At 44.7% G+C, this 14,636-nt stretch overlaps 2 protein-coding genes across 2 annotated transcripts; both read right to left on the bottom strand.

Moving 5' to 3' along the window:
- On the bottom strand, positions 1–4,060 carry LOC129456941 (gastrula zinc finger protein xFG20-1-like). Its single transcript, XM_055228020.1, has 2 exons — positions 3,759–4,060; positions 1–1,785 (listed from the first exon to the last, which is right to left on the bottom strand). The coding sequence occupies exons 1-2, from the start codon at positions 3,981–3,983 to the stop codon at positions 973–975; spliced, it is 1,038 nt and encodes a 345-aa protein (XP_055083995.1). The 5' UTR covers positions 3,984–4,060; the 3' UTR covers positions 1–972.
- A 3,315-nt stretch (positions 4,061–7,375) lies between these two features.
- Positions 7,376–14,636, bottom strand: LOC129456916 (zinc finger protein 250-like). The gene is made up of 3 exons (XM_055227954.1): positions 14,354–14,636; positions 11,235–11,714; positions 7,376–8,651 (listed from the first exon to the last, which is right to left on the bottom strand). The coding sequence occupies exons 1-3, from the start codon at positions 14,576–14,578 to the stop codon at positions 7,503–7,505; spliced, it is 1,854 nt and encodes a 617-aa protein (XP_055083929.1). The 5' UTR covers positions 14,579–14,636; the 3' UTR covers positions 7,376–7,502.

Below are 14,636 nucleotides of genomic sequence, written 5' to 3'. Positions count from 1 at the left end.
CTATGATAGTTTTCAATATTATTCTTTGTATCATGTTGTAAATGTCAAAGCAAGTTCCTGTTTGTGAATTTTGTTCATTGACAGTAGCAACAAAACTGATTCTGAGGTTGTTTTCACACATGTTTGTGGCTCTGTGGAGCGCCCCCCAGTAGCTCTAGATTTAGTTCGGTTTACTTAACTTTTAAGTTGGTCTTGTTCGCAGCGAGCATCATTCACCCCAAACACCATCAGAGTCCATAAGCTGATCAGCGAGCTTCAAGTGGACAGAGCCTTGTGAACACACGGACACACACACACATTCTCCTGTACATAGAGGTTTTTTCTTTCCCCTGTGGATAAACACACTGTGAGGACTGTATGCGCTGGTGGAGGAGGAGAAAAAGCTTTTAGAATGACACACAGACCGACCTGGGCTCACCTGCACAGACTGATCTGGGCTCACCCGCGCAGACAGACCCAGGAAACTGTCGCTGATATTAAGTTAATCCAAATTGCGTCAGACAAATGTCATATATTTGAGATGAATGGGTGCTCCAGAGTGCGAATGGAGACTCTCTGAGACCTCCTGTTTGAAGCACTCTCGGAGCAGCCATTTACTGCGGTCCTGAGTGCGATTGTCACATTCCCATCAGCCCAAGCACCACTCTTAAGAGCGAATGGTCTTTTATGTCAACCTAACTAGAGGCAGTGTGAAAACAACCTCAGTCATTTATGTTTTGAAAGCCTCTGTAGATTTGAGGAGTTCTTCTTATAGTTCAGGAAAAGGGGCTTCACACCATGCAGTGCGTTGTAAAAGTGTATAAGCAGCTGCTGTGGCTCAGAAGGTTGTTTCTGTTATGGTTCAAAATCAGGTCCAGGAGGTTTAACCACAGACAACAGGTCCAAACATTTGCATTTTGAGTTGTTAGCAGCAGACTCCAACACACAATTCTAGGCTCTTTAAAACATATCATGAACACAATCAATTAGCCTTCAGTCAGTTTCTGTTCTGTGAGTTCTCATGTGCGTTTTCAAATTGGAGCTTTGGGCAAAACCTTTGTTACAGATGGAACAGCTGTAAGGTCTTTCACCTGTGTGTATTCTCAAATGTGCATCTCGATTACTTTTTTGGGAAAATGTTTTCTCACAGGTTGAACAGCTGAATGGTTTATTTCCTGTGTGTATCATTACATGGTAATCTAGACTGGCTTTTTGGGTAAATGTTTTCTTACAGGTTAAACAGCTATAAGGTCTCTCTCCCGTATGTATTTTTATATGTCTATCTAGATGACTCTTTTCTGTAAATGTTTTCGTACAAATTAAACAGCTGAATGGTCTCTCGCCTGTGTGAACTCTAATGTGTCTTTGTAAAATCTGCTTAGTCCCAAACCTCTTCTTACACACAGAGCACTGATGTTTCTTCTTGTCAGCTCCTTGGGCTGTTCCTGACATGTCTCCATAGTTCACAGTGGCACTGGTCTCTGGTGCAGACTTGTATTTGGAGGATAGGCCTGAGTTTGGTGCAGCAGAGTTTCTGGCTCTGATCTGGACTTGGTTGCAGTGGTCTCCATCAGCATCCGTCTCCATCTTTGCAGCTGAACAGCTGAATGGAGCGCTCCAGTCTTCATCATTGTCAGTGTCAGAGGAGTGCTCCATGTGTCCCTCAGTCTCTGAGTGTAAATGTGGCTCTGTGCTGATGTCCTCTCCCTGTGTTTCCTCTCTGTGCTCAGTTTGTCTATGATGAAGCAGTGAGGACTCTTCTGTCTTCACACAGACAGCACTGGACTCTGGGACGCCCACTGGGAGCTGGGGTGGGGAACAAACACACAAATATTAATATTCATATTTTCACTGAAAACAGTAATCAGAATATTTCTTGATTTCGATCAGAAATGTGCTAAATGTTTCTGTCATTTTCTTTGTTGAGGTTTGTTAGAAATATTGTTATACATGTATCAATCTCAAGATGAGAACAAATGCACAGCCTCCAGATGTTCTTTCTGGAGGCGGCATGTCACCTGCATGTTTCCATGGAAATAGGCAGTTAAAACCATACTTTGAGACATTCTCCATGGAGACATATGCATTTCATGTCATATTGCGGAATATTATGACCAAAGGAACAATATTTCCAGAGAACAGCAAAACAGACGGGAAAGAGGCTTTTAGTCGTTTTGCTTCACAAAAATGGAACACACTCCAAGGAAAAGCAAAACTGGTTAAGATGGTGACACAATCGCAATTTAATAATCTGGTAATGAACTTTTATACACACACCTGCTCCTGTTTTTAATGTTTTAGTTAAAACAGGTGCAGGCCAAGTCTGAGAAGCAAATGGTCTGAGAGGCAAGTTAAAGAGGCCATTTTTTTTAGGAAAGACAATCAATTTTTGAACAGGAATGGAGACAGAGATAGACATCATGTGTCCCCTATTTATAACTCCATCCTCAGACCTAAATCTAAACAAGGAAAAAATAGGGCTATCCATTATGCTAATAGCCAGTATGCTAATACGTGTGAGAGCACCGATTAGAGGCCTGAGTGATTATGTTAAATATGACTTGGGCATAGTTCACACTTTGTGTAGCTCATTAGACCTAGTCTAAAACAAACCGTAAACCAACAGGTGTGTTAGTTTCAGTGTAGTTAGCTCCTCACGTCAGATAGATGTTTATTCAGAGGGGTCTAAATTCACCATGAAATATTTAATCTGGATGAGATCGGTATTGTGTTGGTATCTGTACAAATATAAATATTAAAAAATCAGATCAGGAGCCAAAAAAAGCTGACCTTCCCTCCGTGCTCGGCCCCCTATAATGTATTGTCCATTTGCTTCCCACTGGCCACATCCAAAGAAAATACAATGTCCTTTTCCATTTCTATGCAGACAATACAATATTAAGTGTTTGTACGGTGTCTGGGTGCTCAGAAAGGCATCTTTAAATAAAATGCATTAAAACCCATATCTGTATCTGCCATAACCAAGAGCGAAAACCTGTACCGGGTCCATCAACTCAAAGTAGAGTGTATGGGTATGGACACTGCATGTTCTGCAGGTTTTGTGTTCCTGTCAAACTCCCCTTGTTGTCAAATAAATATAAACCATTCTAACACGCATTGATGTAAGCCACTCAGTAGCCTATCATCTTTTTTTTTAATTAAGTACAGATTTGGCAGTTATACGCTGTTGTACTTTTCAGCAGCCTGCTCTAAATGAGTCTGGTGTTTTTATTTCTCCATTTTGGCCTTAAATCAACATATCAAGACATTAATAACAGAACAATCAGGTGCACTGTTTTCCTGATGTCACTCACATTAGGAACAGGTTCACTGATATAAAGTATCTACATTTAGCTATGTGGTTTATTATTAAACCTGTATTTCAATGTACGAAAGCTGAAGTTAATTACATGAATGTTAATGAATAACAGTAACAGCCTCGTTGCTACAGCTCGCCCTCTGCCAAACCAACGGTGCGGGCGTGAAGGGCCGAGTGCCTTCACCAACCTCGCTCTCCATTGGCTTTTTGGTTGCTATGATACTTGTGGATATTTGTGACCTTAAAAACCTCAAACACAAGTTTCCTTTATGTTCCATGGGCTCTCTTTGTTATTCAAATTATAGACAGAAAATAAATGGACACCAGTCTTTCCCAAAGTGTGCCGAGCCGTGGCCCCTACCCCCCTCCCGGACAGTTACTCAAAATGAGTATTCTGAAAAGACCTACGTATTTTCAGTCCGTGTATTTAGTGACTTCCAACACTGTGGATAAAGCTCACCTGTGCTGGGAGCGTGTCTTCCTCCTGTTTGACGCTCTGCTCCTCTGGCTCCTCTTTAATCCGTGGAGTCTGTGGAGTGTCCTGGTTCCTCTGGTTCTCCTCTTTGGAGCGACACAGTTCCTCCTCATACTCCGCTATCGTTCTTTCAAACAGCGCAAAGATCTCTTCAGCAGCCGCAGTCAGCCGCTCATTCACCAAAGCTCTCAGCGTTTGGCCTTTGGACATTTTAACAAAGTGTTTTTAGCTTTAGCTCCGAGCTAACCGCATACGGGGCTCTGTCTGCTTCCTGCTTTTTGTGCAGCAGAGTAGACACGGTTAGTGCACTGCTGCCCCCACTGGTCAGGCTGTTACACTCTGAAAATACTCGTGCACACACGTGACTAGGTGTAAGTACGGCGGCGTAGAACTGTCGGATCTGTACTTATATAAAATCATCAGTATCTCGTTTTAACATGAGCGCACTGTAACACACTTAATGTGTATGTTAAAATCGATTACTGCCCTCTAGTGGACGCCTTTGGGTTTTTACAAGGTACAAGTTTGTGTACATTTGTTCATGCTACAATATATTTTTTTGTTGTAAAACATGTCTGGAAGTACATTTAATAAGGCAATGGTAAATAATTAATTAATTCATATTCATGTAACAAGATCCAAGTTTATGCACAACTGTTGTATTTCCCTGTAGTTACATGTACATCTCCTGTACAGTTTGTTAATGCACATTTTTTTGTGTTCTGTTTTACAATTTTGCAAAGAGACATGTGTAGAGAAAAACATCAGTAAAAACAAGACTTCTGTATATCTGGTCGTGCGGCTCTACTTCAAGCGCCTCACCCTATCACTCAGGGTGCGCTCAGCCACACTGTGGAGGAAACTCATTTCGGCCACTTGTCCTTTCAGTCATTACCCGAAGCTCATGACCACAGGTGAGGGCAGGAACGTGCACTGACCGGTAAATCGAGAGTTTCACCTTTCTACTCAGCTCCTTCTTCACCAAGACAGTCTGATACAAGAACCGCATCACTGCAGATGCTGCACAGATCCACCTGTCAATCGTGAACAAGAACCCGAGATACTTGATATCCTCCATTTGAGGTAAGGACTCTCCACCCTCCTGAACAGGGCAAGCCACCTTTTTCCAGTCGAGAACAACAGCCTTGGATTTGGAGAAGGTGATTCTCATCCCAGCTGCTTCAAACTGTGCTGCAAACTGCCCCAGTAGGTCCTGTCTCGAGGAAGCCATCAGGACAACTGTAACACAGGCAGGCCATTAGCGATAGGAGGTGGGACAGAAGACAGCAGCACAGGTGTCTCTCTATCTATCTAAGGCTCCAGCAAAGGGGAGAGGGGCATCCCGTCCCCACACGTTGAGCCGACCAGGTGAACCAGTTTTTTCCAACGCTGGCGGTCTAGGGCCAGCTGCTCTAAACGGGTGTGGTGCACTATTTTTTTTTTCTTTTTTCAACTACCAAAGTGCATTGTGCAAATAGAGGGTTTGAAGAGCAGTGTCTCCTCTAGCAGCAGAACCTGGTGTGTTTGTTTCGGGCGCCTTTTATCCTGTCCCACTAACTGGATAATGCCATTGTTAATTAATAGAAGTGTTAAAAAATAACATTGGCTCTTTAAAACTCAAACCTCCATAAGACCAAATAAACTAATAAACCAAATTAACTTTATACATATATTATGCATAAACCCTAAAAACAAACACCAAATATAATTAAAACCCATAAACCCTTTAAAAGCTCAACCTCCCCTACACATTCCCCGCCTTGGTCATGCCCTGGAACCTTTTTAAGGGAGCTCGTTTCCCCAGGGACCTCTTTGACACATGAACACAAGGACAAAGGTGGTAAGTTAAACATTTTTAAAACACTGTTTCACTAAAAACACTACAAATTACACAACACACCAACACTTAAAACATTCTTAAACATGTATTGCATCAATATTGCACAATTTAATTAGTTTATTTTTGTCCTCTTTCTCGTCCAGGACACGCAGCTTCAATTAAAGTGCCACTGTGCCTCCAGATCTAAAACTGGGTAAAAGCAGACAAATTAAATAAACATCTTCAAATCATTTTGTGCAATTGTCTTTTTTAAAGTACAAATAATGTTCAAAGTGCTGTGTGCGATTAAAGTGAAAGGTATTGTGAAAGGGGCTGTTAATTTGGTAACAAATGGGCTGTTCGTTACAACAACATCATCTGCAAACAGCAGAGATCAGATCATGTGGTTTACGAAACAGACCCCCCTGGCTGCACCTAGAAATTCTGTCCATAAATATAATGAACAGAACCGGTGACAAAGGGCAGCCCTGGTGGAGTCCAACATGCACCGGGAACAGGTCTGACTTACTGCCGGCAATGCGAACACAGCTCCTGCTCCGGTCATACAGGGACCGGACAGCCCTTAGCAAAGAGCCCCGGACCCCATACTCCCAGAGCACCCCCGAAAGGACACCACGAGGGACACGGTCGAATGCCTTCTCCAGATCCACAAAACACATGTGGACTGATTGGGCAAACTCCCATGAACCCTCGAGCACCCGATGGAGAAGATAGAGCTGGACCAGTGTTCCACAACCAGGATGAAAACCACACTGTTCCTCCTGAATCCGAGGTTCAACTATCGGTCGGTTCTCCTCTACCCTGGAATAGACCTTACCGGGAAGGCTGAGGAGTGTGATTCTCCTGTAGTTGGAACACACCTTCTGGTCCCCTTTTCACCACCCCGGTCTGCCAGTCCAGTGGCACGGTCCCCGACTACCATGCAATGTTGCAGAGACGTGTCAGCCAAGACAACCCCACAACATCCTGAGACCTGAGGTACTCAGGATGGATCTTGTCCACTCTTGGCATCTTGCCACCGAGGAACTTGCCAACCACCTCAGTGACTTTGGCCTGAGTAATGAGCGAGTCCCTCTTCAGGTCCACAGTCTCTGCTTCCTTCTCAAAAGATGTGATTTAGGAGGATCCTCAAAAGTATTTCTTCCACCATCCGACAACATCCCCAGTCAAGGTCAGCAGCACTCCCACCGCACTGTAAACAGGGTTGGTGAAGCACTGCTTCCCACTCCTGATGTGTCAGATGGTTTGCCGGAATCTCTTTGAGGTTGTCCGATAGTCCTGTGCCATGGCCTCCCCGAACTCCTCCCAACCCTGAGTTTTTGCCACTGTGACAGCAAGAGCCGCAGCTTGCTTGGCCTGCCGGTACTCGTCAGCTGCCTCAGGAGTCCCACAAAACAGCAAGGCTCCATAGGACTCCTTCAGTCTCACCGAGATTGGGGGTTGTTGCCGCGACAAACACCGCACACCTTACAACCACAGCTACGAGCATCGAGAACAGAGGCGGAGAACATGGATCAGGGAGAAGCTCTTCCGGAGGTGCGAGTTGAAGACTCCCTGTGGCAATCTCATCTGAACAAAAGGGAAAACTAAAATGTTTTTAGGAACGTTTACAATGTTTTTTCTAATGTATTGTAGAATAAAGCAGTTCATATGAGGCTAAAAAATAGCTGTTGGCCTTAAAACTACCACTAAATGACATCCCAAGGTGGAACAGACCAATTTGAACTTTGGAGCTGGAGACAGAATAATGCAGATCATCACTGGTGTTCAAATTTGACTTTAATAAAAACAAAACTTTTTATTGTGGCAGGATTTTCATTAAAAATGAAGCAGCAGACTCAAACACAGAATTCTCGTTAAAACATCTCATGAACACAATCAATTATTTTTCAGTCACTTTCTGTTTTGTGAGTGTTCATGTGTTTATTCAAATGTTGTTTAAGTTTAAACCCTTTATCACAAATGGAACAACTGTAAGGTCTCTCACCAGTGTGTATTCTCAAATGTGCATCTAGACTACACTTTTGAGTAAATGCTTTCTTACAGGTTAAACAGCTGTAAGGTCTTTCACCAGTGTGTGTTCTCTCATGTTGCTCTAGTGTACCCTTTATGGCAAATGTCTTCTTACATGTTGAACAGCTGAAGGGTCTTTCACCTGTGTGTATTCTTACATGTCGACGCAGAGCGGCCTTATGAGAAAATGTTTTTTCACAGGTTAAACAACTGTAAGGTCTCTCACCAGTGTGTGTTCTCTTGTGTTGCTCTAGTGTACCCTTTTTGGGAAATGTCTTCTGACATGTTGAACAGCCGAAAGGTCGGTCACCTGTATGTATCCTTATATGTCGATGTAGATAGGCCTTATGCGAAAAAGTTTTCTCACAGGTTAAACAACTGTAAGGTCTCTTACCAGTGTGTGTTTTCTTATGTTGCTCTAGATTACTCTTTATGGCAAATGCCTTCTGACATGTTGAACAGCTGTAAGGTCGCTCACCGGTGTGTACCTTTACATGTACATCTCGACTGGCCTTTGTAGTAAATGTTTTCTCACATATTAAACAGCTGAATGGTCTCTCTCCTGTGTGAACTCTAATGTGTCTTCGTAAATTCTGCTTATGTACAAACCTCTTCATACACACAGAGCACTGATGTTTCTTCTTGTCAGCTCCTTGGGCTGTTCCTGACATGTCTCCATAGTTCACAGTGGCACTGGTCTCTGGTGCAGACTTGTATTTGGAGGATAGGCCTGAGTTTGGTGCAGCAGTGCTTCCGGCTCCGATCTGGACTTGGTTGCAGTGGTCTCCATCAGTGTCTGTCTCCATCTGTGAAGGTGAACAGCTGAATGGAGCTCTCCAGTCTTCATCATTGTCAGTGTCAGAGGAGTGCTCCATGTGTCCCTCAGTCTCTGAGTGTAAATGTGGCTCTGTGCTGATGTCCTCTCCCTGTATTTCCTCTCTGTGCTCAGTTTGTCTATGTTGAAGCAGTGAGGACTCTTCTGTCTTCACACAGACAGCACTGGACTCTGGGATGCCCACTGGGAGCTGGGGTGGGGAACAAATACACAAATTAATAGTAATATTTTTATTCTACAATAAAAAAATAATACTCATTAAAACCGCACGTGGTGACAGCACCAAAATATCACTGCTCTAGAGATGGAGGAATGGGCCAAACTACCAGCAACAGTGTGTGAAAACCTTGTGGAGACTTGCAGAAAACATTTGACCTCTGTCATTGCCAACAAAGGGTATATAACAAAGTATTAAGATTAACTATTTTTATTGACCAAATACTTATTTTCCACCATGATTTGCAAATAAATTCTACAGACAATGTGATGTTCTGGATTTTTTTCCGCATTTTGTCTCTTATCTGTGTAAACCCTCAGTCATCCAGGTCTGGTCCATAGCAAAAGACAAAGTTAAAATCTGTCAACTGGACAAATCATTGTAAAAGTGAAGACTGCTCATCCATGCCGCTGACTTGGATGAGCAGCGAAACGTCTTCACTCTTACAAGGATTTGACCAGTTGACAGATTTTAACTTTGTCTTTTGCCATTTTGTCTCTTGTCTCTCATGTTTGAAGTGAACCTATGATGAAAATTACAGGCCTCTCTCATCTTTTTAAGTGGGAGAACTTGCACAATTGGTGGCTGACTAAATACTACTCCTTTCATTCCAATGAGACTATACTAACATTGTCATTCCCTCATACAAGTATGTCCTCATTGGCTTTTTTCTTCAGTATGTCTGGAATATTTTCAATGTCCAACTATCCATTGTCATCCGCTTATACGGGGCCGGGTTGCGGAAGCAGCAGTCTGAGCAGAGATCCCAAACTTCCCTCACTCCAGACATGTCCTCCAGATCCTCCAGTGGGGCCCCAAGGCATTCCAAGGCCAGCAGAGAGACATGGTCTCTTCAGCATGTCCTGGGTCCCTGGGGCCTCCTCCCAGTGGGACATACCCGGAACACCTAGGGAAGTGTCCAGGAAGAATCCTAAACAGATGCCCAAGCCACCTCAGCTGGCTCCTCTCAACGTGGAGGCTCAACGGCTCTACTCTGAGCTCCTCCCATGTGACAGAGCTTTGGAGAAGCTGAGTCTCATCCCAGTTGCTTCAAACTCTGCTGCAAACCACCCCAGCGCCTGCTGCAGGTCTCGGCTCAACGAAACCATCAGGGCAAAGTCAACTGCAAACAGCGATGATGAGATCCTGTGGTTCCTGAACTGGACCCCCTCCAGCCCCTGGCTGTGGCTAGAAATTCTGTCCATAAATGCAATGAACCGAACCGGTCACAAAGGGTAGCCCTGGTAGAGTCCAACATGCACTGAAAACAGGTCTGATTCATTGCCAGCAATGCAAGCACAGCTCCTGCTCTGGTCATATAGGGACCGGAGAGCTCTTAGCAAAGAGCCCCAGACCCTATACTCCTGGAGCACCCCCCCCCCCAAAAGGACACCACAAGAAATATGGGCGAATGCCTTCTCCACAAAACGCACGTGGACTCGTTGGGCACTGCTCCTCTTGAATCCAAGGTTCAACTATTGGTCGGATTCCCCTCTCCAGTACCCTGGAATAGACCTTACCGGGAAGGCTGAGGGGTGTGATTCCCCTGTAACTGAAACACACCCTCCGGTCCCCCTTCTTATACAGAGGGACCACCACCCACGTTTGCCAGTCCAAAGGAACTGTCCCCGACGGCCAAGCGATGTTGCAGAGACGTGTCAGCCAAGACAGCCCCCCAACATCCAGACACTTAAGGTACTCAGGACGGATCTCATCCACCCCTGGAGCCTTGCCATCCACCTCAGTAACTTCAGCTAGGGTGATGGATGAGTCCGCCTCTGGGTCGCCAGTCTCTGCTTCTTCCTCAGAAGGATGGAGGAGATTCTCAACTTCCCTTACTTCCGGTGTCCACCACTGGGTTTGGGGGTTGCCGCCGTGACAAGCACCGCAGACTTTACAACCACAGCTACGAGCAGCCACATCGACAATAGAGGTGGAAAACATGGCCCACTCGGAATACATGTCCCCAACCTGGGGAGAAATCTGGGAGAAGCTCTCCCGGAGGTGTGAGTTGAGGCCCCCCCCCGACAAAGGGCTCCACCAGACAATCCCAACAGACCCTCACAGTTCGCTTGGGTCTGCCAGGCCTGTCTGGCTTCCCCCACCAGCAGATCCAACTCACCACCAGGTGGTGATTCGTTGACAGCTCAGCCCCTCTCTTCACCTGAGTGTCCAAGACACATGGCTGGAGATCAGATGACACAACAATAAAGTCAATCATCAACCTCCAACCTAGAGTGCCCTGGTGCCATGTGCACTGATGGACACCCTTGTGCTCAAACATGGCGTTTGTTATGGACAAGCTGTGACTAGCACTGAAGTCTAATAACAGAACATCACTCGGGTTCAGATCAAGGAGGCGGTTCCTCCCGACCACAACCCTCCCCACTTTCATTGCCCACATGGGCATTGTTTGTTTCATGCTTCATCTAATAATTTATGGTTCTGCTGAATAAATCTATGAAATGAAATATTGAAACAAAAACTGTGTTCTCCAACCTTATGTGGTCCGTTTCACCTAACTTCATCCTAGACAATCATTTGGATAAACCTCACCTGTGCTGGGAGCGTGTCTTCCTCCTGTTTGATGCTCTGCTCCTCTGGCTCCTCTTTAATCCGTGGAGTCTGTGGAGTGTCCTGGTTCCTCTGGTTCTCCTCTTTGGAGCGACACAGTTCCTCCTCATACTCCACTATCGTTCTTTCAAACAGCGCAAAGATCTCTTCAGCAGCCGTAGTCAGCCGCTCATTCACCAAAGCTCTCAGCGTTTGGCCTTTCTGGACTTGTTTGCAGTGGTCTCCATCAGCCTCTGTCTCCATCTGTGTAGCTGAACAGCTGAATGGAGCTCTCCAGTCTTCATCATTGTCAGTGTCAGAGGAGTGCTCCATGTGTCCCTCAGTCTCTGAGTGTAAATGTGGCTCTGTGCTGATGTCCTCTCCCTGTGTTTCCTCTCTGTGCTCAGTTTGTCTATGTTGAAGCAGTGAGGACTCTTCTGTCTTCACACAGACAGCACTGGACTCTGGGACGCCCATTAGGAGCTGGGAACAGACACACAAATATTAATATTCATATTTTGACTCAAGACAATAATCAAAATATTTCTTGATTTCAATCAGAACTGTGCTAAATGTATTTATTTTCTAGGTTGAGTTTTGTTAGAAATATTTTTATGCATTTATCATTCTCATGACGACAACAAATGCACAGCCTCCAGATGTACCTTTCTGGAGGTGGCATGTCACCTGTCTGTTTCCATGGAAATGACAGTAATGAGGACATTCTCCATGGAGATAGAAGCATTTTATGTCATACTGTGGAATATTATAACCAAAGAAACAATATTTCCATAGAAATAAGCAGTTTGTGTGGCCACGATATGGCTAAGAACTAGCTGCATCAAAACTGAGACGGGAAAGAGCCTTTTAGCCGTTTTGCTTCACAAAAATGGAACACACTCCAAGGAAAAGCAACGTTGGTGACACAAGCGCAATTTAATAATCTGATAATGAACTTTTATGCACACACCTGCAACTGTTTTTAATGTTTTACTTGGGGGTACAGATATTAGTCAAAGAAAAGAAAATGGTCTGAGAGGCCATTTTTGTTAGGAAAGGCAATCCATTTTTGAACAGGAATGGGGCCTTAGATATCATCTATCACATATTTATAACTCCATCCTCAGACCTAAATCTAAACAAGGAAAACAATAGGCCTAGACAGTGTCTTAATATACAGTATGCTAATAGGTGTGAGGGCACCAATGGCTCATCTCAGACGGCGATGAGTCTGCCTACAGGAGGGAGGTGGACCGGCTGGTGTCCTGGTGCAGCAGCAACAACCTGGAGCTCAACGCCCAGAAGACAGTGGAGATGATGATGACTTCAGGAAAGTCACAGCCCCCCTGCCTCCCCTCACCCTGACGGACTCCCCCATCACCACTGTGGACTCTTTCCGCTTCCTGGGCACCTGCATCACCCAGGATCTCAAGTGGGAGCCGACCATCAGCTCCCTCATCAAGAAAGCCCAGCACAGGATGTTCTACCTGCGGCAGCTGAGGAAACGCAAGCTGCCGGTCCAGCTGATGGTGCAGTTTTACACTTCCATCATTGAGTCCATCCTCACCTCCTCCATCACTGTGTGGTTCGCTGGGGCCACTGCCAGGGACAGACAGAGACTGCAGCGCATTGTGCCTCTGCTGAGAAGGTGATTGGCTGCAGCCTTCCATCTCTACAGGACCTGTACGTCTCCAGGACTCGGGGGCGAGCAGGCCGTATAGCAGCTGACACTTCTCACCCTGGACATGGACTATTTGAGCCACTTCCCTCTGGCAGGAGGCTACGGTCCATTGGGACCAGAACCTCTCGTCATAAGAACAGTTTCTTCCCTCTGCCGTTTGTCTCATGAACACTTTAGAATATCTGCTCTAAACTGGACACTTTATAATAGTGGTCACCTTAATAAGTCATGTTTGCACTGTTATTCTGATGCTGCTGTTGTATATATTTTCTACCTTTAAGTATTTTATTTGATTTTTAAGTATATCTTTTTCTTAACTTTGTGCATGCCCTTATTTGTATTTGTTCAGTGTGTTTTATGTTTTATGTTGCACTTTATCACCAAAATAAGTTCCTAGTTTGTGAACTGTGTTCACAAACGATGGCAATAAAAGGATTCTGATTCCGATTCCGATTACAGGCCTGAAAGTTCATGCTAAGTATGACTCAGGCACAGTTAACACTTTGTGTACCTCATTACCTCATACCTAAACAAACTGTAAACAAAACAGGTGTGTTAGCTTCAGTCTAGTGACCCCATGGCGACTCCCATTTATTCAATTTTTAGCAGTAATAAATATGGCCCGCACCTGCGGCATAGGTGCTTGGATAGGGCTTGATGCCAGGCGTGTGTTTGAGGACATGAGCACTTCACGCTGCCTTTGTCAACATTGAGTCAATGAGTTTCGAGGAGTATATATATATCGAGTCATCCGTCCCCCATAGTTCCAAGTTGAGTTCACTCAGCCACAGACTTGGATGTGGATGACCATAGGAAGCCAAACTTCTATCAAGATCATCATTCTGGCCTTAAAATTTTGTATTAACCTGCTCTACATGAGCCTGGTGTTTTTATTTCACAATTTTACCCTTAAATCAACATCAAGACATTAATAACAGAAGAATCAGGTGCTCTGTTTTCCTGAGGTCACTCACGTTAGGAACAGGTTGATTGACAGTATAAAGTATCCACATTTAGCAATGTGGTTTATTATTAAATCTTTATTACAATGTACTAATGCTAAAGTTAATGCCGTTGCTGTTAATAAATAACAGTAACAGAAACACACACACACACAAATAAACACTATAAACACACACCTCATGATCTGAAAATAAGTCTTCACCAACCTCGCTCTCCATTGGCTTTTTGGTTGCTATGATACTTGTGGATATTTGTGACCTTAAAACCCTCAAACACAAGTTTCCTTTATGTTCCATGAGCTCTCTTTGTTATTCAAATTATAGACAGAAAATAAATGGACACCAGTCGTTCCCAAAGTGTGCCGAGCCGTGGCCCCTACCCCCCTCCCGGACAGTTACTCAAAATGAGTATTCTGAAAAGACCTACGTATTTTCAGTCCGTGTATTTAGTGACTTCCAACACTGTGGATAAAGCTCACCTGTGCTGGGAGCGTGTCTTCCTCCTGTTTGACGCTCTGCTCCTCTGGCTCCTCTTTAATCCGTGGAGTCTGTGGAGTGTCCTGGTTCCTCTGGTTCTCCTCTTTGGAGCGACACAGTTCCTCCTCATACTCCGCTATCGTTCTTTCAAACAGCGCAAAGATCTCTTCAGCAGCCGCAGTCAGCCGCTCATTCACCAAAGCTCTCAGCGTTTGGCCTTTGGACATTTTAACAAAGTGTTTTTAGCTTTAGCTCCGAGCTAACCGCACACGGGGCTCTGTCTGC

Source organism: Periophthalmus magnuspinnatus, chromosome 16, assembly GCF_009829125.3.
Source record: "Periophthalmus magnuspinnatus isolate fPerMag1 chromosome 16, fPerMag1.2.pri, whole genome shotgun sequence".
Classification (NCBI taxonomy): domain Eukaryota; kingdom Metazoa; phylum Chordata; class Actinopteri; order Gobiiformes; family Gobiidae; genus Periophthalmus; species Periophthalmus magnuspinnatus.
Note: the sequence above shows the minus strand (reverse complement) of the source record. Positions and strands in the feature narration are given on the sequence as shown.